Below are 25,344 nucleotides of genomic sequence, written 5' to 3' on the forward strand. Positions count from 1 at the left end.
TGCGAACATGAATGTTGTGCTGACGAGTGCTGGAATGTTATAAATTGTGATAGTCTTTCCAGGGTTTGACTGCATCTAGCCATCAACTATATAGTTGTAGTAGGTCTTGAGTGGGCCAAACACAGATTTATTCAATGGCTGGAGTCAATCTGATGGAGGTAGTGTCAGCATGGTAATGCCATTTTCCTTCACCAAACTGACGGCCTGCGGTGTGATGTGAGACTCTTGGTTGTCTAGGATCAGCAACAGATGGTTACTTGGAAAGCCATTGTTATAATTATATGCTGAAAAAATTGGACAAATAAATTTTCCTTTGTCCAACCAGACTTTGTGGAACAGCCAGTTGAGCCAAATCATATTTCTTTCAAAACTGACCTGCTCCTTCATGTCTGGACCAGGTCTCTGGTATTTTCAAACCACTCAATTTTGCAAATTTATCTGCAAGCTGCCTACATTTCAGAAGGCTTAACCCATGAAACTGGTAAGACAGTTTCTTAGTGTGGCTGGCAAAGTCTGACTCTATCCATCCACTTTCTATATCGCCTATCCATTGTGGGTCACTGGTGAGCTGGAGTCAATCCTAGTTCACGTTGGGCAAGAGGTCAGGTACTGCTTTGTAGGACAAGTGTGTTCACATTACAGTTAGATACAGGTCACTTGTAATATGAATGTGAATTGTCCAGGTAGGCAAATCCAATCTGAGTAAAAAATTGGAATTGAACAACGAGGCTTAAAATGTGAACCTAGCCAAAGATCACATTCGTTGTGTATTTATGCACAGAAACTACTGTCATGATATTGTGCAAAGTGTGATTATAAAATACTGAAAAATACAGAAGAGCCCACAAAGCAGCTAATCAAATCACCAGTGGCATTGTTGCCAGTATGAAGGCTTTTAGCTTGGAAAGTGACTCAACCTCGTGAGCAGATTAGCCAAAGTCCTGAGGATAAAAGTAAAGCAGAGCAGAGAGTAATTAAAAACCAGAAATTGTGTCCTAGACTGTTTGTGTCTACATGGTGAAATTGCATTCAGTGTTCACTGCACAGGTGTGAGACTGCTATACATCAGACTACTTTGACGCCATTAACTACTTGTGCATCTTTGTTATTGTGAAGCAACATTCTATGACTTGGGAGTGCAGCCAAGGCTGCCCAGGTGACACCATCAGAGGGGGTGACCCCAAACTGAGTGCTTATAAAATTTTTGTGCAGTGTTTCAGCAGAATTAATTTTTTATGAAAGTCACTGTAGGTAGTTATAACTAGGCATGCATTATACAGTGATACATCGGGGTAAAAATGTATGACTATTTGAATTGATGAAATAAAAAATGAATTATTATTATTATTATTATTATTAGGGTGCATAATCTCCTTGTTTTTCTTAGCTGTAATTATGTCGTTTAGTCAGCAGAGGGCACAATAACATACAATGGGGGAATTCACGTGACATAACTATAGGTAGAAATAACAAGCCTCGAATTCCGCAAAACACACAAAACCAGATCTAAAATTGGAAAGAGCTATGAATAGATTCAGCAAGAAATCAGAGCTATCTTTTTACAGGCTGCCAAAAGTAAAAGAAAACCGAAGCAAATGCAGGCAGTTGATTTATGGTTAAGTCTGACCAAAGCCTTCATAAATGTTTATAAATGCTTATTAAGAAAAGGCCTATTTGTTATTGACCTTTTTCATTTTTAGAAAAGGAATATTTAAGTTAATAGGCTGTTATATTCTGTCAGTGGTTAGCACTGTCGCCTCAGAGCTTCCTGTATCCACTGAAACCCTGAACAGAATACAGTGGTTACTAAAAATGAATTAATTGAATGACTGAAAAGTTTTTATAATAAAAGGCAATAAGAACAAAAATTACAAGATTAATAATAGTCTAACCCCAATTCCAAAAAGTTGGGATGCTGTGTAAACTGTAAATAAAAACAGAATGCGATAATTTGTGAATCATGGAAACCCTATATTTATTTGAAAATAAGACAACACATCAAATATTGAAACTGAGAAATTTTATTGTATTTGGAAAAATATATGCTCATTTTGAATTTGATGTCAGCAACACGTTTCAAAAAGTTGGGACAGAAGCATGTTTACCATTGTGTTACATCCCCTCTACTTTTAACAACACTCTGTAAATGTTTGGTAACTGAGGATACCATTTGCTGTAGTTTTGAAAGAGAAATGTTGTTCCATTCTTGCCTGATATACAATTTCAGTTGCTCAGCAGTTCGGGGTCTCCTTTGTCAATATTTTGCTCTTCATAATCCGCCAAATGTTTTAAATGGGAGACAGGTCTGGACTGCAGGAAGGCCAGTTTAGCACCCGGACTCTTGTACTGCAGAGCCATGCAGTTTTAATATGTGCAGAAAGCAGTTTGGCATTGTCTTGCTGAAAGATGGAAGGCCTTCCCTGAAAAAGATTTTGTCTGGATGGCAGCATATTGTTTTGAAATGTGTATATATGTAGCCAGCAGTTGGCTAGGTTGGGGAAGGGGGGCTTTTATTTTGACAATAGTCAGTCATGGGAGCATAAAGTTTTGTGCCGTAAGGCAAAGTATCGTTTGGTCTCGCTAGTGTTCGCCAGCAACAAATGGCAGCACCTGCGCTAGAGTACTCGCTGTGCTACTAGTTGCATTTATTGACTTCAGCAATGCAACGCAACATTATAATCCTCCCAAATTAGGTCATGTGAGGCAATTAAACCTGTGCCAACCCCAAGGCACGTCTGTCTATTTTAAGTCTGCAGACAGGTATGTTATGGGCTGTGGGATGATTGGAGTTTCATTGCTGGGGTTGTGAATGCTGGTTTTAATCAGACAAATGTTTCAGATGTAGCGCGTAACTGCGAGGAACCAGAGACGTAACCAGACGTGGGCCTTCGCTGGTCGTGCCTTTGTATTGTTGCCATTGCCAGGTTTGAACGGTTTCAGTTGTTTGTATGAACCTTAATCATAAGTCTGTGCTAGCCTTAATGATCTCTACTACTGAACCACTGTTACAGGTGCAAGTTGCACCGACGGGGGATTGTGTTGCAGTGTCTTGGGTAGGAAGCCCTAGCTGAGCTGCGTAACATTATTGCCGCACTATCGCGGAACAGGTACAAACTTTGGAAAGCCCATGCTATGGCTCATTTATAGCGTGTGGCTGTTGTATATTTATTGTGGCTATATTTGTTTCAGGAACAGCGGTGCCAGTAGTGTCAATAGTCACTGTTTTGTTTTGTTTCATTTTTTTTTTTTAGTTGAATCCCTTCTGATATTTTTTATATTGAGTGTCCATCTCCACTATGCGTAATCCACCCGGGTCCATTTAGACAGAACATATTCCATACGGGAGATCATACATCTTGTTCATATGAGTCTAGGGCCGAGCTGTAGTGGCTTAGTTGACAGTAGGTTTTCATAGCCTTCGTGTATGTGTTGGGGCTTGCCCCTGCACTTAGGCCAGTAGGCCCATTATTCAAGCTTTGTTACACTAGGGCAGTGTTTCCCAACCTTTCTTGAGCCACGGCACATATTTTACATTTGAAAAATCCCACGGCACACCACCAAACAAAAATATCACAAAAGTGTGTGTGTGTATATATATATATATATATATATAAAATGATAATCTAGTCTCAATTTACTCACAAGTTCCTTAGTAGGAAACCTGGGCCTGTTTAGTTGAACACAAAGCTGATATACTCGTAGGAGTTGAAGAAAGACACACACGAAGATCTTCAACAGCTCTGATTCACTCTCCTTTTTTAGTTTTTATAGCAGTCATGCTTGAAAAGCCCAGCTCGCATAGATGGGTTGTGGAAAATCACCTTTTTTGCTTTCTTCTGACCTCTACTCATACTAGGGCCTTCATCTGGGTCAGAATTTTCTCCAGGGCCCAGTTTGGATTGTGTACTTTTTCTTTTCAAATATTTATCTATCGCTATCACCGCTGTCACACCCGAAGCATTACTAATTCTATTGTTTGAATGGCAACAGGTAGATACACAGGTTAATTAGCTACCTGCTGCCATCTATTGGAAGAGTATTTAATTGTTCTGCCGGTCACTATACGTCGCTGGCATAGACGAACGAAGACAAATTATTTGCAGTAAATAAATAATTTTCGGAACAATTAAGCGAAATTGGATAATGTCCCACGCAGGGCTTTGAACTGGTTCAAGGAATGAAAACGAAAACTGGGAACTTTTTCTATTTCACATGGAACAGAAACGAAACCAGAAACTTTATTATTTTTTATGTTCCGGAACAGAAATGCTTATTAAAAATAATGGTAACCGGTTAATACCGGTTTTTATTTCGTTCCTCAAAGTTTCCGTAGCCTACAAATAAAAAAGTCATTCTTCTCCTGCGCAAGTTTCTATGACCCGCTGGGGTTCACTTCCTGTGTGACGTTCGCTGACTGAATGGAGAGAGCGGGAGGGTGGACTACTATCATGTCTCCACATCTTAAATAAGAGGTAAATATTGCAGTCTATCGTTATTCAAAAACGTCAATTTCAAACACGATATCAATATATTTGTCCATGTTAATGAGAGGCTCGCGAACATTAAATGACGTTAACCTCTGTTAGCCTATCAATGCATAGGGCCTGACTAGCCTTTGGTAACACACTAAACGAATTATCTTTCATTTTTGGCACTTTTTCTGTTTGTGTAGATGGGAAGACATACTGAGAATCCAAATCGCCAACATTTGAAAAAATAATTGTTTTGAATTATTTCTTGTCTTATTTAATGAAGGTTGTAATAGAATTAGCCTACATTTGGCTTAAGCTGGATGAGACAGAGACATAATTTTATAGCCATTTGTTAAACAGCTGACAGGGAACGTAATTAACCGTTCCGGGAACGAAATTTTTTTGTTCTAACTGGTTCGGGAACGTCTATTTAATGGTGGAACCCAAAACCGGAAACGTTAAAATTCCGTTTCTGTTCGGAACGAACCAATAGGAAAAAAATTCTGGTTCAAAGCCCTGGTCCCACGGTACACCTGATCTCTCATGGCACACTAATGTGCCGTGGCACAGTGGTTGGGAATCACTGCACTAGGGTATGTGAGCCTAGTACTGGTCATTAGGGAGCCTCCTCACCATGGATTGTTGTGCTTGTGGTTTGAGGTGATACTTTGCATACAGTTTGACCTGGTTTATGCCATCCAGTGTGTGTGTGTGTGTGTGTTTTATATCTTTTGATTTGAATCCCTTGTTTCTTTGATATTGGTGTGAACTGAGTTGGTGAGGTAGAACTCCTAGTGATCATCCTGTTAGTTGCTTACACTCTTTCCTGTGCACTTTAAGTCAAGTTGTGGGTGCCCTGCCAAACATATCATCAGAGCCTATTGCACACATTTCCTATTGTATTGTGTCTTCTGTGAGAATATTTATCTCTACAGTTTTTAACTATTAGATTAATAAACTGTGAACCCCTTCTTTCCATCTCGTTGTAGAGATTGGCTACTTTTATATCCTGTTGCAACAAAATAAATATTTGTACTGTGTCAGCATTTATCGGTTTTCTGTGTGTCTTGCTCTTGGTAACATAGGCATTTGAGAGAGTGCATCACACTAGGTTTGAGGTCACATATATATCATTGAGCATGAATGATGCCAGAGCCGGCCCGTGGCATAGGCAATATAGGCAAATGCTAAGGGCGCTGCGTCCATCCAGGGGCGCAGAAACGGGGGGAGAAAAATTATGACTTCCACTATTCTGAAAACGAGTCAGCATTATATGTCTTAGCCTAATTTAATTGTACAGCAAAGCATGTAATCAGGGTGTGATTTGTCAAAAAAAGCGGGGTGGGGTGTGGTGGTGGTTGTTAATCATGAAACAATAAGCGCTCAACAGTGGTTCACCCTGTCTATAGTGTGTCTTCGGGCGCGCAAGTGTGCATCCGTGGCTATTCTCTGTTTTGGCCATGTAATAGCCTAAGTCGGGGGTGGCCAACCCGCGGCTCGCGAGCCGCATGCGGCTCTTTGCCCGGTGTCATGCGGCTCTTACGTTCATATCAAAGTTTTTTTTTTTTTTTTTTATGTGCGTGTGCGCTTTGCTTGAGTTCAGTACGGTATTTTCGTCAAATGCATCTTCGCTTTGCTTGGGTATATTACGGTATTTTCAGGTCATGTCAAATGCGCATGTGCGTGAGATAATCGCTAAGTTTTTGGGCAAGGTGTATCTTGTGTCAAGTAGCCTCTCAAAATGGCAATGAAAAAATGCACAGCAAAACGAAAATATGAAGACGAACATAGGACATTTTTAACAGAGTGGGAGAGTTTATACTTTTTTGTTGAACGTAATGGCAAGCCATTCTGCCTTATATGTCAGTCGTCATTAGCTCATTTCAAAGCTTCCCGCCTCCCTGAATAAGCAAGGAGCCAGATATGCAACACTAATTGAAAACCTGCACGAAAGCTTTGTAACCCGGTTCCGTGATATACAACTGAAAAGGCCACAGATTACGTTCCTCGTCGACCCATTCAATGCGGAGATGGACTGTTTGAAAGCCCCGCTTGTCACAGATGAGGCTGCGGCTGAGTTGGAGATGATCGATCTTCGTGAGGAAGATCAACTGAAACCTGTTTTGAGGGAAGGCACCATTGAGTTTTGGAAAAGTGTGCCATTGGAAAAATACCCGAATGTGAAACGGGCTGCGCTTAAGATACTGTCAGTGTTTGGGTCAACATACGTCTGCGAGTCTGTGTTCTCTACCATGAAACACGTGAAGTCAAAGCATCGTTCTGTTCTGACTGACACCCATGTGAAAGAACTGCTTCGAGTGGCAACGACGGAATACAAGCCAGATTTGAAGAGGATTGTTCAAGGCAAGGAATGTCAGAAGTCCCACTAAGCAACATGCATAGTAAGTGCACACAATATTGATTGCTGTAAATGACTGGCCTGTGGTATTAGTACTGACTGAAGGAGTAAATTTCTCTCATGTTGGCGTGTGACATTTACTATTAATCTGGCTGAGCAGAGGTGCGTGTGTGTCTGTGAGAGAGAGAGAGAGCGGGGGGGCGATGTTCATGTGTGGTCATGTGTATGGTGTGGCTTTTTTTTGGTAATGCCATGAGTCCCACTAAGCAGCATGCATAGTAAGTGCACACAATGTTCATTGTTAAAAATGACTGGCCTCAGCCTGTGGTCTTAGTACTGTAGGAGTAAATATGTTGGTGTGTGACATTTACTATTAATCTGGCTGAGCAGAGGGGTGTGTGTGTGTGTGTGAGAGAGAGAGGAAGAGATGGGTGATGTTCGTGTGCCCATGTGTATGATGTGGCTCTTTGCGGTAATACAGTAAAAAATGTGGCTCTTGGTCTCCAACTGGTTGGCCACCCCTGGCCTAAGTGTTGTTGGCTAAAGAGTGTTTTTGCGTAACGTAGATAACTGACATAGATCTGTTGCTTGTTTTGAATATGGCTGCACTTGGAGCAGTCTGTCGGTGTCGTTGAGCAGTCTGGGCTGAAGTAAAGGTCTTTTATGCACCGAACATGTTTCACAGCAAGATATTCCAATGGTGCCTGGCACGTTTTTTTTTTTTAATAAAACAAAGTTGCTTTGTTGATCTGTGTTCTCATTAAAATGACAGTTTAGCAGCTCATTCAAGCAACCATGTTGCGAAGAGCTTCCTGGAGGAAAATATAATAAATGCGTTGAAAGCAAGAAACAATCTCAGTGCGTCAAGACTGCAGGGAAACGAAACAAGCACTCAGATGTGTTCTCTTTACAAATAGCATAAATGGCACACTTTCCTGTAAAGGAAGAAGACACAAAAGCAACTCACCGAGCGGGTGGTGAGGAATTCAGTAAATAATAATAATAATAATAATAATAATAATAATAATAATAATTATTATTATTATTAATAGACCTGTTACTTTCCCAAGGCGCCCCCTCTCGTCCGACCAGGCTTTACATATGTTAGACTACTACTTGGGGAGGATGGTCGTGCTTTAATGCAAGCTGAAAAAATGTCAAAACGTTCAAAATTGTCAGGAGCCCAGGGGAGAAAGAAAAGGAAAGAAGAGGAGGAAAAACGCGACAAAGACAGACAGTTTTTTTTCCCCGTTCTACATTTAGTTTTTCAATAGTTGAAGTTGAAGGCAGTACCAAAAAACACCACTAGAGGTCTTTTTAATATAATTTTATTTTTTTTTTAATTTTTATTTAAATCCTTGTATTTTTCATGCACACTGGTTTCTTTAATATCTTATTTTGTGCAATGCCTTATTTATATTGCATTTACGAATTACAACACTTGTTTACATTTTTTATTTTGGAGTACTGTAAATGTAATACTTTATGTAAGCCATTTATATTATGTTTCATATATTCAGTTCATATTTTGTATTTGTTTCTTTAATTCAGTATTAAATATTTTGAATGTGCAATTTCTTTATTTAATGCCTTTAATTATTTTGAACGTGCAATTTTTTTGTTTAAATAAATGTTTTAAGACAAAGCTATTCAATTTCTTGTTAGTATAGATACACTATCAGTGGCTTTAACTGGTGTTGGGGAGGGGGTGCCACCTAAAATCTTGCCTAGGGTGTCAAATTGGTAAGGGCTGGGCCTGAATGATGCCTTCCCAGATGTACAAACTACCCATGTCATGTGCACTAATGGACCCTCCTACCATCACAGATGCTGGCTTTTGAACTGTGCACTGATGAGCTGGATGGTCCCTCTCCTCTTAGCCTGGAGGATGTGGTGTCCATGATTTCTAAAAAGAATTTCTACTTTTGATTCGTCAGACCTCGGGACAATTTTCCACTTTGCCTCAGTCCATCGTAAAAGAGCTCGGGCCCAGAGAAGATGGCGGTGGTTCTGGATGTTGTTTATATATGGTTTTAACTTGCATTTGTGGATGCAGTAATGAACCGTTTTCACAGACAATGGTTTTCTGAAGTGTTACTGAGCCCATACAGTGATTTCCACTACAGACACGTCTGCTTTTAATGCAGTGTTCCCTGAGGGCCTGATGATCACAGGCATCCATTGTCAGTTTTCAGCCTTGTCTCTTGCATACAGAGGTTTCTGCAGATTCTTTGAATCTTTTCATGATATTACGTACCATAGATGATGTGATCCCCAAATTCTTTGCAATTTTACATTGAGGAATGTTATTCTTAAATCGTTGCACTGTTTTCTCATGCAGTCTTTCACAGAGTGGTGAAGTGGTAAAAGACATCATCTTTACTTCTGAGAGACTCCGCCTCTCTGGGACGCTCTTTTTTTACTCAATCATGTTACTGAGCTGTTGCCAATTAACCAAATTCGTGGTTGGTTGTTTTTTAGCATTTTCAACTTTTTCAGTCTTTTGTTGCCCCGGCCCAACTTCTTTTCTGAAATGTATTGCTGATATCAAATTCAAAATGAGCATATATTTTTCAAAAAGCAATAAAATTTCTCAGTTTCAACATTTGATATGTTGTCTTTGTGCTATTTTCAATGAAATAGAGTTTCCATGATTTGCAAATCTTTACATTCTGTTTTTATTTATGTTTCACATGGTGTCCCAACTTTTTTGGAATTGTGGTTGTAAATAAGAACCAGTGTGTACAAATGAAGACATTAGTCAAGGTGAATTAAATGCTTAAATTAAAAAAAAAAAAAAAAAAAAACATGCTTGGTTGAACAGTCCATTGGTGAGAGAGTGGAATGAGTATGATGTACATGTGCAGTAATGCCCTAATGGATGTTAATTTAGTGTGTAATCACACTGTTGTGTATGTTTGGATATGTTATCAATTAAAGATTTTAATTTAAAGTGACTCTTCAGTGAGCATGGACATGTCATTTGGAAATATATTTGCTGATTTCCCTGTCCTTGAATGCCATTCCTTGTTTCACCATAGCCTCAGGGGGATAGCACAGACAGGGAAGCGGTGAAGGGCAACAAAAAAATGCAGTTAAATAAATGAGAAGTGATGACTTTTGTCTCTGCTCGTTTTCCCATAACTCAGTTTCAGTTTCTCTCTTTACTCCTCAGTCGTGTTGGGTTCTATGTGACCACCTTTCAGAGTATAGCCAGGCTGGAGGAGAAGTTCCACAGAGAGATGGGCCAAGTGAGAACTCTGCTAACAATCACCCTTTTTATTTTATAACACATGCTGTAAATAAAAAGGTTAAATAAATAGATGCATCTATCATCTCAAAGGGGGAATTTGGGGATTAGCTCTATGCCATTCCTTAGAATAAATCTCTTTTTCATTCCCAGCTGAACCACAACCTGTGTGATATTATGACCAAGCTTGTGGAACAGCGACAGACTAAGTGAGTGTTTATTTGTGCTTTGAGTTTTGTCCTATTAGATCTAGCATGTCCCTTTGTTTATTAGATCTAGCATGTCAAAACTGACTGTAAGCCCCAGTACTTTGTGTATACTAAAACAAAATCCAAACTCCCCACAGAAATGCTACTATGGAAACTACTGAGAAGAGGTAATTACACTTTAGCTGTTTTTGTGTGTGTGTGTGTGTGTGTGTGTGTGTGTGCGCGCGTCTGTGTGAGAATTTGGCAGACACTATAACACGAACATGTTTACTCAAAACCTATTCTACACCTGTCACATTATCCTCTGTGTGAGTTTGCATGAGCTGTTCAAGAAATTTTATAGCTACATTGATTCTTTTTACCCTCCTGCAGTGAAGTATCAGCCAACCACAATGTCACATCAGAGTCTGGGTCTGACATATCTAAACCAGCATCTAAGGTACTGTCCTACTGACACATTTATAAACTAAAAGAGAGCAACAGAGAGGGGTAGAAAGAGTGAGGATAATGAGGTAGAGAGAATGAGGCACCTGTAAAGAATTCTTCCTGAAGTCCATAATTGATTTCTTCAAACACTTTTTAAATGCTTTCCTCTGGCAGTATACATAAATGTATTACTGTAGTTATAATTCCAACCAATCTGCAATACATGCATGAACTAAGGCTTGTATGTAATTTTAGAACAGTTTACTGTACATTCTACAGTAGCTTCAGGAATGATGTAGTTTAGTCTATGTCAGGATGGAGTTGTGACATTAAAGCTATATGGCTGTGATAGTTTCCCTGATGTGGGTGGAGTACATAAGCACGGCAGGTGGGAACTAGTGTTCAGACATCATGTTTATTATGACCGCTTTTCAGCTTGTAACGGGCACTCTAGGACGTGTGTACACACACACACACACACACACACACACACACACACACACACTCAATCACGTTCTGGTCCCAGCCAGCTCCACCATCACTGCAAGACACACACACACACACACACACAAACACACATTAATTGACAACAGGTGTAACGACTTGGCCACTCACCTTCCCTGACGTCCTCCATTCACAAACTGACGCTCGGCCACGTCCCCGATGCCACATATCCCCACTGCCCGACTCAGGCCGGGGAGCCGTCTGGCCTGCAGCGTCCGCTACCACCGTTTGCGCCCCCCCAGCCTGTGGACCACCTCGAATTTGAATGGCTGGAGGGCAAGATACCAATGGGTGATCCGCGCGTTGGCATCCTTCATGCAGTGGAGCCACTGGAGGGGCGCGTGGTCCGAACAGAGGGTGAAAGGGCATCCCAGCAAGTAGTATCAGAGGGCGAGAACTGCCCACTTGATGGCCAGACACTCTTTCTCAATAGTGCTGTATTTGCTTTCACGCACTGAGAACTTGTGGCTGATGTACAGCATGGGTCGTTCCTTGCCCTCCACATTCTGGGACAGAATGGCCCCCAGTCCCCTGTCTGATGTGTCCATCTGTAAAATAAAGGGGAGAGAAAAGTCAGGAGTGTAAAAGTGGCTCCCCCACACAGTGCAGCTTTTACCTTAGAAAAAGCCTGTTGGCATTGCTCTGTCCTCTGGACTGGATCTGGTGCTCGCTTTTTAGTGAGATCAGTTAGTGGGCTGATGAGGTCCGAATAATTAGGTATGAACCTACGATAGTAGCCAGCCAGCCCCAAGAAATGTCTCACCCCCTTTTTGGTCTTGGGCAGGCCACAATCACTGCAGTCTTGTTAATTTGGGGACGCACCTGCCCATGACCCAAGTGGAAACCCAGATACTGTACTCTCACCCACCCAATTGCACAGTTTTTCAGGTTAGCAGCGAGACCCGCACACCTCAGCGACTTTTGGACGGCTCTAAGGTGTTCCAGGTGGCGCGGCCAATCATTGCTATAGATAATGATGTTGTCGAGGTATGCTGCCGCATAGGCAGCGTGAGGGTGGAGAATCCTGTCCATAAGCTGCTGGAACATCGCGGGAGCCCCAAATAACCTAAAAGGAAGTGTGACAAATTGGTGTAACCCAAACAGTGTGGAAAAGGCCGTTTCCTCTTAGGATAGAGGAGTCAAGGGGATCTGCCAATATCCCTTCATTAGATCCAGTGTCAAATAAAAGCGAGCAACACCTAATTGATCGAGCAACTCATCAATGTGAGGCATTGGGTATGCATCAAATTTAGACACCGTGTTGACCTTTCTATAGTCCACACAGAACTGGGCCGACCCGTCGGTCTTGGGAACCAGGACCACCGGGCTGTTCCAGTCACTGTGGGACTCCTCGATTATGCCCATTTCGAGCATGGCCTTGAGCTCATCCTGGACCACCTTTTTTTTTGTGTTCGGGCAAGCGGTAAAAGTGGCTACACACCACCACCCCCAGGCGCATCTCGATGTGATGTTCTATGAGGTGGGTGCAGCCGGGCAGGGTTGAGAACATGTCAGAAAATTCCTTCTGCAACTTGGCCACTTCTGTGAGTTGGGCTGGCGAGAGGTGGTCTCCACAAGGGACCGAAGTGACTTGAGATATAATTTTTTTTTTTGTACCTCTGGCCCTAGCTCCGCCTTCTCTGGGTCTACCGACACCAATGCCATGGAGACCTCCTCGTTCCACAGTTTTAGTAGGTTGAGGTGGTAAATTTGCAATGCCCCACCACTGTCTGTTTGCCTCACCTCATAGTCCATGTCCCCGACTCGCCATGTGACCTCTTGGAGCGTGACGTGGGTAATAATATGAGCACTTTGTCTCCCGGTGTGAACTCTCTAATAGTGCATGCCCCTGTCCTACAGTTGAACTTGACATTCTTGTGCCTGCCACAAATTCTCCTGGGTTAAGTGCATGAGTATGTGGAGTTTTGCGTGCAGGTCGAGAATGTATTGAATCTTGTTCTTGCTAGGCGAAGGTCCCTCCTCCCAATTTTCACGTAGCACGTCCAAAATGCCACGCGGCTTACGCCCATATAATAACTCGAACAGTGAAAAACCTGTGGTGGCTTGTGGGACCTCTCGGATTGCAAATAACAGGGGCTCAAGCCATTTAGCCCAATTGCGTGCATCCTCACTTACAAATTTCCGAATTAAATTTTTAAGTGTTTGATTAAACCATTCCACTAAGCCATCTGTTTGTGGGTGATAGACACTGGTGTGATTAGACTTAATTCCCAATAACCCATACAGTTTGCACAGTATGTGTGATATAAACGTAGTGCCTTGGTCTGCCAGGATTTCTTTCGGAATCCTGACCTGGGAGATAATATGGAAGAGCGCTTCGCAATACTGCATGCTGAGATACTGCGGAGAGGCAGCACTTCTGGATATCACGTTGCATAGTCCACCAGAACTAAAATAAAGCGATATCCCCATGCTGACTGATCTAATGGCCTGATGAGATCCATCCTAATTCTCTCAAAAGGGGTCTTGACTAGAGGGAGAGGGTGCAAAGGTACTTTTGGAGTGGCCGCGGGATTTACTAATTGGCATTCGCGGCACGCTGCGCACCACCGACTGACATCCCTGGCCTATAGAACCGGGCCGTTATTCGGGCTAGTGTTTTATCCTGCCCTAAGTGTCCGGCCATGGGATTAAAGTGAGCCACATGGAATACAAGTTCCCTACGGCTCTTTGGGATTAATAACGGAGTTATTTGTTCGCCAGTCTGAGTGTCCTGCATCACTCGGTACAACCTATCCTTAATAATAGCGAATTAGGGGAAGGCCGGTGTCGTGCTCAGCTGGAGAGTTTGACCATCGATTACTCTCACTTGGTCAAATGCATGATGCAGAGTCTCGTCTCGTGACTGCTCTAATGAGAAATCCTCAAGGGAATCCCCGAGAGAGGGAGGAGGGGCGGGCTGCTCCTCACTCCTCGTATCGGCCTGATGCGGTGCTGACGTAGACGGCTCTGTGACAGCTTCCCCAGCCAATGCCACACTGGGATCTCCCCGCAACGTACCCACCTCTTACTATGTGTTCCATCAGTTCTTTAAAGGGCTGATGACATGTTTTTGACATCTTTGGCGATGTTTTATGACATAAAAAGTAATTCCCGATGAGCCATATATTAATTCACGAAGGCGCCTATTTTACAAATTATGATAAAAAACGCGGCTATTTGGGCAAATTTGACGGGGCTGCAGCACCCAGGAGACGAAAGAGGAGGAGGGGCTATGTGACGTCAGTGAAAGGATCTTCCTCCTAACTTACCAGTTTGTTGTTGATGCGAGAGGTGTTCAGTTTATCATTATTAGTATTATTATTATACATTATATATATATATATATATAATATTTATATTTATTATGCCTTCGCGTTGTGTTGCTGGCTTTTGCTCCAAAACCCACAAGGATGGGGTAAGTTTATTCAAGTTTCCCAGAGATCCCGAGCTGCATGCGAAGTGGGTGGAGCAAGTCAGGCGCACTCGTGACAAGTGGGAGCCCTCACCAACATCCGTCCTGTGCTCTGAACACTTCGATTTGGATTGTTTTGACACCCTTCCCAGCTTAAAGGAATCTCTTGGGTGTTCAGTTCAGCACAAACGTGTGCTGCTACCATCAGCAGTGCCTACAGTATTCCGGAGGGGGTCTACTAGTAGCTATGCCGGATCCAGCAGTCGCCTGGGACAAGGCAACTCCTCCAAAGACAGTCCTCCAGTCAGAACATGTGTTGAGAAACGACATAAGATAAAGGTACATAGAGCTATAGAGTGCTCCGACATGATGCTAAAAATAGTAACCATGCGGTCTGCACGGCCATCTTGGAAGTGACTCGCTCCAGAGCGCTCATAGAGTACACATCATAGAGTACACATTCATGATAATCATAAATGTAATCATAAAGTCGGCGTGATATCAGTCATGTATTTGCTTGTGAAAGCTTGCACTGTCTTCGATGGTGTTGGATAGTTTGTTTACGTCTTCTTAGTACTAATACAAAAAAAAACTGATCTATGGGTATGGGCATCATATTGCCTAGTCTTCCTCCTCACTTGCTGGTTTGTTGATGTGACAGATTTGTAGTAGCAGTTGTAGTATTTTGCCTTTGCATTGTGGTCTCTTATTGCCAAGTTGAAAGAATTTGTTTCTCAAAGCAAACACTGAGGGAAAGCTAACTTAGCCAGACAAGTAGGCTACAGATTGTCATTTGCTTACGCTGATGTAGGTTATCAAATATTTTGCTTCATTCAAGGATAAAACTAAGAAGCCATAAACTAGAAGACGTGCCTGCCAATATTATCCTAAATGTATCACGGATCAGGCATAGTCGTAAGCTTATTATGTTAGCCGTTTGCATGCTCCATTAGGAACTATGTATTCAGTGTAGCATACGGCTTACATGATATAAGCAGTGTTTACACATGCAAGACAACAATACACAGTATTAAAATATTGATTCCGTAACATTTTGAACAAATACGGGTTGACCTACCAATCCTTGTTATCCAACCTTGTGGTGTTCAATGCTGGGCTGTCTGCCTGTCCGCTGTCCATCTCGGGGTCGGAGTCGCTCTCAGATTGCACAGTAACAGGTTCAAACCTGTACGGTTGGATGCACCCGTGTTCGTCATCACTTGATTCTTCCGATCTATCCCACTCACAACACAATTCTAGACTCCCAGAAGAGGAAGAGCTAGAGAGTTCACCGGCGTTTTCATGCACCATTTCCATTGAGTAGACAGCCAGTGAACCGCAGCGTGTTCTTCCGCTGACGTCACAACATGGCCGCGAGCCACAGACCCAGTTTTCTTGCGCTGTGCAATTAAAAGTTGGATATTTGCGTAACAACAGCTTCTTTTCACGTAATTATAACAGAAATCTAACATGTTTGCCATGTTGTATAGTTTATTTAAGAAATTGCATAGAGTCATGTTCGTGTCATCAGCCCTTTAAACCCTGGCCAATCAGTTCCCAAAATCAAAGACTGAGTGAGACGAGGATTAACCGCCGCCTTTACTCTATGCTTTTCTCCCCGAAATCGAATGTAGACAGACACTAATGGGTAGTTGCAAACATCCCCGTGTACACACAGTACCTTCACCACTTGTGCTTTCCCCAATGCCTCACCTTGCACCAGGCTTTGGTGGATTGAGGTCTGGTTACAGCCGGAATCCACCAAGGCGTGATACGTATCCCCTTGTACACTTAGCGGTATACGATACACTCCGGCCTGATGGAGGGCAGTTTCTGGCGCATCAGGGATCTGGACCACTGCTCCCACCTCAATCATGGAGCACTGACTTTGAAGATGTCCCGGCTCCCCGGCTCTTTCTCTCTGCACTGGTGTTTTGGGCGTCACCCACCTGAGGGGGAGAAGACAAACACAGAAAGGGAAAATGGGAGGACACCATGGGTGCCTTGGGCTGGCTGGGGGGAGCTGGCCCCCACCTCCGTGGTGGGGGAACAAGGCGGGGACGGGGCGGGGATGGGAAGCAGAGGGAGAGGGGGAGAGAGAGGAAAGAAGAGAAGAGGAAACCGCCGTCATGTGGTCCTCTGCCAGTTCAATGGCTTGTTCCAGCAACGCTGGGTGATGACACTGGACCCACTCTGCCGTTCCTTCTGGAAGTTGCGCGATGAACTGCTGCAGTGTCACCAAGTCGATGATTCCCTCAGCATCACAGTCATCTGCCCTCAGCCACCTCCATGGATGGGCTTCCTTCTTTACATCCGTGTCACAGCACCACTGTGATAGTTTCCCTGATGTGGGTGGAGTACAGAAGCACGGCAGGCAGGAATTTAGTGTTCAGACACATGTTTATTATGACCACTTTTCAGCTTGTAACAGGCACTCTAGGACGTGTGTGTACACACACACACACACACACACACACATTTGTGTTCTGGTCCCAGCCAGCTCTTCTCTGCTCTCCTACTCCTCTTATGCTCCACCATCACTGCAAGACACACACACACACACACACACACACACACACACACACACACACACTATTTGACAACAGGTGTAACGACTTGGCCACTCACCTTCCCTGACCCCGCCCTCCATTCACAAACTGACGCTCGGCAACACAGACACCAAAGATAATACTGAAGGAGCTGCAAAGATCCACAGCGGAGATGGGAGTATCTGTACATAGGGCCACTTTAAGCCATACACTCCACAGAGCGGGGCTTTATGGAAGAGTGGCCAGAAAAAAAGCTATTGCTTAAAGAAAAAAACAAGTGCACATTTGGAGTTTGCCCAACAGCATTTGGCAGACTCCCCAAACACATGGAAGAAGATTCTCTGGTCAGGTGAGACTAAAATTGAGCTTTTTGGTTATCAGGGGAAACACCACGTGTGGGGCAAACCGAACACTTCCCATCACCCTGAGAACACCATTAATGCAGTGAAGCATGGTGGTGGCAGCATCATGCTGTGGGGATGTTTTTCATCTGCAGAGGCAGTAAAGCTGGTCAGGATTAAAGAAAAGATGGATGGCACTAAATGCAGGGCAACTCTGGAGGAAAACCTGTTTGAGTTGGCCAGAGGTTTGAGACTGTGATGAAGGTTTACATTCCAGCAGGACAATGACTTTAAACATACTGCTAAAGCTACACTGGAGTGGTTTAAAGCAAAACATTTAAATGTCTTGAAATGGCCTAGTCAAAGCCTCAATCCAATTGAGAATCTGTGGCATAACTTGAAGATTGCTGTACATTGGCACAATCCATCTATAACTTGAAGGAGTTGGAGCAGTTTTGCCTTGAGGAATGGGCAAAAATCCCAATGGCTAGATGTGCTAAGCTAAGAGACTTCCAGCTGTAATTACAGCAAAAGGTGGCTTTACAAAGTATTGACTTTGGGGAGTGAATACCTGTGCACACTCCAGATTTCTGTTTTTTTCATCTTAATTATTGTTTGTGTCACAATAAAAAAAAAACCAGTTTACACCTTTTAAAGTGGTAGGCATGTTGTGTAAATCAAATGGTGCTAACCCTCCAAAAATCCATTTTAATTCCAGCTTGTAATGTGACAAAACGGGGGGGGGATGAAATATCAAGGGGGATGAACACTTTTGCAAATAAACACACAGAATATGTCAAGCCATTGACTTCAATGGTTTTTAAGGTATGGGGCTTAGGGATACCCTCAAAATTCGGCTGTCATCAGAGCTGAAAATGCATGTTCTTTTACTCTATTAAGGAATTGAATCGAATTATTGAACAGAAAAAAAACCAGAAACAAGCCGAATTGTGGCATAAACTTGAGCTAATTTTATAATGACAAGCTGATGGCTTGCTATCAAAAGTACCAATTGTTTTATCATAACCTTCCTTACACATTTGAATTTTAGGTAGTTCACCATTTTTTGTATACCAGTACAGAGTTTAGATATAATAATTACTTGCCAATTAGCAGTTTGGTAAGTAATTATTAGCAAATCAGATTTGACCCGCTGGCAGCTGGCTCAGAAGCCGCCAGTGTTGTCATCTGCTTTCTTGACTTGTGCAGAAGGATCTTGGGGGTTACCTTAGATTCAGTGGCCCATGCTACCTTGGATGGAGTGGTGTGACTTTAAAATCGACTTTCTTGAAGAAAATTTCACAATGTCACATGCAATGTTCAACACACATGGAAATGTATCTTTCTCTAGCAGTTCCTGCAGAAAGATTAATACTTTAGTGACTGGACAGTGCACTGGGTCCATATGATGGAGTGTACACTATTCGTGAGAACATTCAAGGCCTGTGTACTGGGGGACTCTTGCAATCAACAATGTCTCTTGAACAGTTTTGTTGCAGTCCTGAGCTTGTATTTCTCTCTTGGAGGTCACACATACACCGTTAAGGCCTCTGCATGCTCTTGCGACAAGGCTTTCGCAGATAGCTTTTCGCAGACAGTTGTAATTTATCGTTGAGCGGCGAGTAATAGGCGTGCGCGATGTTATTCACCGCCACAACGCAAGGGGGCGCGAAGTCGCAAAATCACTAGGAGTAGTTGGTGGGTGTGGTTAGTGGAGTGTTTATCCTCCGGTTACTTATAATGACTAGAACTGGAGTCGTATAGATGTACGTACTTCCTCACTTCCTCGATCAACCGCTCTTCGTGCTGCTCCATCTTCGCTCGTGTTTTTAAAAATGGCGGTCGTGAAAACAAACCAAACCGGGAAAGTAGGGAAGCGGAAGTGCGTGTACAGCGGATGTAGAGTGGACCAATCAGAGCCCTCTGCGAGGCTTCTGCAGTGGTCACAATTTTTGGGAGGTGCGCGCAGAGCATCTGCGAAGGTGGGAGGGGCTACGCAGACACTGTCTGCGACGCTATCTGCGAGGACTGCGTTGTCAGCATAAATTGGCCTTTAGAGGTAACTTAGCTGAGGGTGCTAAATCATGCTCTCTCACACTGAGGCAATAGATCTGGCTGAGGAGGAACTTGCCAAGGCATTCCAACAATGAGAAAGCTCAGCAACGGAAAGCAGAACCCTGTGGCCTAATTGCTGAATACTATTCAGGGTTAGCAGAATCAGAGGTAGAGGTGGAAATGCCTACAGTAGGCAGTGAGACCAGTCATGGGTTATTGTATCCTGATGGATTGTCCTGCTCCACCAGTGAGAATTGTAGTCATCCATGTGTTGATTTGGCATTGGCAAATCTGTAATTTAATAAACCTTCCAGATCTGCAACACACCTTTTGGGTATAGATGTCACTCTTCTGGTTATATGGGATCTCCTGCACCATTGTGTGGCCCACTTGAGTAGTGCAAGGTGAAGAGCACCATCTGATCTCGTGATGCCCTCGTGATTGCATTTGACCTTCTTGACATTGTCCATGTGGACAAGTGTGTGGAGGTGCCTAAGAACCAGTAAGAAAAAGTTGAGAGCAAATTAGACTACCATCAGTTCCAGCTGATTGATGTGCATCCCAGCCAGTGAGGGAAAGCATCAATGGTGATTTAACTTTCTCCAGTGACGGGTTCCTGACAAACCCTTTTCTAGAGAAAAGCCTTGCCCCTCTTGTTTAGACAGTGAAACATTTCTTTCTGTTGTATTTGGGGTTTAGCTGAATTCTAATAATCCATTTATGAAAGTTTCTTAGCCCCATAACTCTGAGACTACTGTTGTAGCTGTGATCAACAATCCAAGCATACTTGGTATGAGCTCAAACTGCTTATAACAGCCTGCTTAAATTTGTTTTGTGAGCATAATAATGCCCGTCATATGTTAGAATGACAGGGTGGTCAGGATTCTCCATAAATCTAGCTTCATGCTGATGAATTGTGTAGTTGGTACTAAGACTCATTCCAGTTCACAATAAGGCTAAATGCTGTAAGCTGATCATACAAGTTAGTTATCCATTTATGGCAGTATCCTTATGCCCCTGGAGACCGTTTGTATCTTGGCCTTTAGTGTCCTCCTGCAAGAAGTGCAGTTTTGCATCATAGACAGTTCAGTTGCTGCAGACTGGAGTTACCAGTCCTGTGCAAAATTACTAGCAAGTTGTCTGTAGGTGCCATGCCTGTGTCAATATTGTAAGATCATAAGAGCTTATCAGAATGTCATCAATATGCCTGCACTTGGTGTTTGGGTAGTATACACTCAGAGCACTTTATTAAGAACACTAGGACAATAATGATGACAATAGCACTTTGCATATAGACGGATTCGGCTCCACAGTTATTCCCGTCCTCAAGGAAGGAACCATCAATGTGCTGAATGACCTCAGGCCTGTGGCTCTCACCTCCCTTGTGATGAAAGCAATGGAAAGGGTGGTCAAAAATCAAATCAAGGTGACAGACACCCAGATGGACCCCCTCCAGTTTGCATATCATGCAGGCAGAGGCGATGATGATGCAGAAATCTTCATCACAGACACCATACATAAACACCTGGAATTCCCAAACACTTCAGCCAGACTTCTGTTTGCTGACTTCTCCTCTGCATTTAACACCCTGCAGCCTCACATTCTTGCAGAGAAACTTGCTGCTTGTTTTGGACTAAATGATCAGCTTATCCTATGGATAATAGACTTTCTCACCAACAGGTCACAGAGAGTGCTGGTCAGTAACACCTTCTTAGACCTCCTTCACACCTCCACCAGCTCCCCACAGGGATTTGTCCTCTCACCTTTGCTCTTTATCCTGTACACTGACGACTGCACTCAGCCAAACTGTCACCTGGTTAAATATGTAGATGACACAGTGCTCTTGTCTCTGCTCTCTGGCCCCTCACAGCACCACAGCTCAGCTCTGCAGGACTTTGTGGAGTGGTGTGACAACTCCAGCAAGACTAAAGACATGGTAGTGATGTTTAATAACAAGCAGAGTGCTGCTGCAGTCATCACCACCATTCATGGGAAGCCGGTGGAGATTGTTGAGGAATACAAGTACTTGGGCACAATCTTTGATGATAAACTCAGATTTGCCTCCAACACAGAGGGGAGATCCTTAGGAAGTGCCAACAGTGACAGTACCTCCTGAGGAAGCTTAAGTCCTTTGGGGTCAGCAAGGACATTCTGACTACTTTCTACTACTCCTTCACTGAAAGTATAATATAATTTTCCATAACTTGCTGGTTCCACTCCCTTAGCCTTCAGAACAAAAACCGCCTGCAGAGCACAGTCAAGGTGTGCTCTAAAATTATTGGACTCCCCCTCAGGTCACTCTCAACTCTCTGTGAGCAGCAGACAGTAAACTCGGTGGGCAGGATTCTTCAGGACCCTTCACATGTCTTGTTCCCTGCATTTGAGTGGCTCCCCTCAGGACACCGGCTCTGTTGTCCGAGCTGCCAAACACAGAGGAGAAGAGCGACCTTTGTCCCCAAAGCGGTTCAGCTCCTCAACTCTCTGCCATCCTTGTCCCTCTACTCACCCCTCCAGCCCATTCCCCCTTCTTCAGATGCACTCTAACCTGTCTGGTGCACTAACCACCCCCCTCTGTACACATACCACTTTAAACATAGACTCTGCTGCTATTGATTCTTCTACCTCATAAGCAAATTGCACCACACGATATTTTTGTATATACTGGGTTATTTATTTTTATTTTTTTAATTATCACATTTATACATATTGTACCACTGTACAGTTATTTATCCACATACTGCCACCTTGCACACTGTCATAATTTTTATGTTTCATGTTTTTGTTTTTTTATTATGTGTTTAACTGTACTTCTCTGTGTGCCTTTAAATTGCCCCTAGGGGACAAATAAAGTGTTTTGAATTGAACTGAATGAATTGAAAACTGTTCATCTCATCTCATCTCATCTCATCTCATCTCATCTCATTATCTCTAGCCGCTTTATCCTGTTCTACAGGGTCGCAGGCAAGCTGGAGCCTATCCTAGCTGACTACAGGCGAAAGGCAGGGTACACCCTGGACAAGTCGCCAGGTCATCACAGGGCTTGAAAAATGCTAATCATTATTAATTTTATGTTAATGAATATATTAGAGGGACAGCCCAGGTTGGATGGTTTGGAGACAAAGCAAGAGAGATGAGCTTGAGTTGGTTTGGACATGTGCAGAGGAGAAATACTGAGTATATTGGGAGAAGAATGCTGAAGATGGAGTTGCCAGGCAAGAGGAAAGGAGGAAGGCCAAAGAGGTGGTTTATAGATGTGATGAAAGAGGACATGCAGGTAGTTGGCATGATAGAGGAAGATGCTGAAGACAGAATGAGACAAACGTTGATCTGTGTGCAACCCCTAAGGGGAGCAGCCGAAAGAAGACGATGATTAATCAGTGTTAATTTTGACAAGTATTTTAGATTTAGTTTTAGTCTTAGTTGCATCCTGAAAATTGTAGTTGGTTTTAATCACATCTCAATTCTTTTTTGTTTGTTTTTGTTTTATTCAAGATTTAGGTAGTGTATCTCACTTTTAATTTTAGTCAAATTTTAATCAATGTTGTAGTCATAATTTTCTCAGACATGATACTGTAATGGATTTTGCTGAAGGATATTTCTCCTGGCCGTAAAAATTTCCTTAAGTAAGCATACCTTGAACTATGTGTTTAGTCAGCATGTGTTACTGACTTGCTGTACTGTAGGAGCCATTTTAAGAGACTTATGGTGTTCAATATAGGCTTGCTTTTTCTTTTAATTTAGCAATTTGTTAAACATAAATATAAATGTTTGGCCCTGATACTTACTTATTGACATTACATTTAAGAGTGCAGTGTATTACTCCTAACCTGACCATCTTATTTCTGTGAATACAATACCCACAACTCTGTCCAAAATAAAAACAATCTTATGCCTCTTTTCCACCAAATCAATTCCAGGGCTGGTTCGGGGCCAGTGCTGGTGCTGGTTCACAACTCGTTCAACTCGCGAGCCAGCTGAGAACCAGTTTGCTTTTCCATAGCTCGCGGTGCTAAGAGAAGCCACGTCAGTTACGTCGCTGTATACGTCAGTTACGTCGCTACGTTTGCATAAACCTTAGCGCGAATATTGAAGCAAAAACAACACGGCAGAAGCAGCAGCAGCAACAACAACAATAATAATAATGGATGACTTCGCATTTGTACAGTTGCTGCTTCTCGTCGCTTAAAAATGGCGATCTTTCGCGGTCTTGTTATTGTTGTTGGTCTTAACAACTCCGCCCCCCCGCTGACGTAAGCGGTTCTTTCCGCTGGCCCAGCAGAGAGTTGGTGCTAGCCTGGAACCGGTTTTTCTGGCCCCAGAGCCAGTTCTTTGTCAGTGGAAACAGAAAACCCGGTTCCAAACTAAGCACTGGCCCCGAACTAGCCCTGGAACTGCTTTGGTGGAAAAGGAGCATTAGACTTTCCTTCCCACCCTCTACATGAGGAGCTGATCAGCCACAGGAGGATGTTCAGTAAACAGCTGATTCTTCCACGCTGCAAAACTGAGAGACACAGGAAATCATTCCTACCTGTTGCAATCAAGCTGTACAATGCCACTGTATAACTGTGGTACACTGTCTTACCATGTATATTGTATCCTTAACTCAGGTGCAATATACTGTATGTGTATAGGAATCATTGTATATAAAATCACTTCATTTTGCTTTTACTTAAGTTATTGAACTTTATTTAAATTTATTTTATTTATTCTTTTTTTCAGATGATTTTATCTTCTATTTTTAGACATGTTTACTACTTCTCTGATTCAGGAGCTTGGTAGCAAATTTGAATTTCCCTCCAGGGATTAATAAAGTAATGATTCTGTCTGATATTGTAATGGTACATTCCATTCAGACTTTATGGATGTGGGTATTGTATTCACAGAAATAAGATGGTCAGTTTAGGAGTAACAGTTTTCTGACTGACATTCTCATGAACCAACTGTAGTTTGTAACTATCAATGTTGCATTAGTTAAGGGTTTTTTTTACTTGACAGGCCTTTCAATTACATAATTTAGGCTACACCCTGTATTTCTGAATTTGGGCTTTTTCCGTCGTGATGCAGGGTAATTTGGGCTTTTCTGCATGCGCAAAGTGCTGTTTTTCCCAGTGCTCTGTGTTTAAACCTGCTGCTGCTTTTTTTAGCTACAAAGTTATGAATAAATAAAGAAATCTATGAATGTTATTTTTTTTTACCTTTATTGCAAAATGTCTACAGCATTAATCTCTCTTGATGTACATGACAAAAAATAATTAGAATACAGTTAGTATTTAAAAGATGTGTTGGGGCCTGAGGAGAGCCTGGAGGAAAGGAGCCTGTGAATGAAAAAGCAAGTTATGCACTGTTGCCATCAAAGAGACAAACCTGTAGCAGACCTGTGACACAAAAGGTTTTTCAGTCACATCACAAGAATTGCCAGTGCACAGAATTGTCAGTTCACAGTATGTAGTCAAGTAAAAGATCTTCGTTTAAATGAAAGGCCAGTGTCTCAGACTATCGTCAACAAGAGGACCAAGCTCCAAGTCACTGATTCCACCCACACTTACACAACTGTGTGTATTTAAGATGCAAGCTGTATCTTAAATACACACAGTTGTGTCCTGAGTAGCTCTCTTTTATTTAGTCTTTTACCTGATTTAAATCATATGAAACGAGGTATCAGAGAGATGTTGCAGTTGAGGTCAGATAATGTGGGATATAGGGCTATTTTTAGGTTTTTAAATGATACAGAAATTATTAGGAGAATTTAGCACAATAGGGTCGT

General features: G+C 42.6%; 1 protein-coding gene across 1 annotated transcript in view; it reads left to right on the top strand.

The window, feature by feature from the left end:
- The window catches only part of bin1b (bridging integrator 1b), a 197,869-nt gene that overhangs the window by 123,225 nt on the left and 49,300 nt on the right, over positions 1-25,344 (top strand). Inside the window, exons 9-12 of the mRNA XM_060919212.1 lie at positions 10,007-10,082; positions 10,235-10,290; positions 10,428-10,457; positions 10,663-10,729. Coding sequence (XP_060775195.1) covers positions 10,007-10,082; positions 10,235-10,290; positions 10,428-10,457; positions 10,663-10,729 — 229 coding nt within the window. The remainder of the gene's footprint in view (positions 1-10,006; positions 10,083-10,234; positions 10,291-10,427; positions 10,458-10,662; positions 10,730-25,344) is intronic.

This window comes from Neoarius graeffei, chromosome 4, assembly GCF_027579695.1.
Source record: "Neoarius graeffei isolate fNeoGra1 chromosome 4, fNeoGra1.pri, whole genome shotgun sequence".
Taxonomy (NCBI): domain Eukaryota; kingdom Metazoa; phylum Chordata; class Actinopteri; order Siluriformes; family Ariidae; genus Neoarius; species Neoarius graeffei.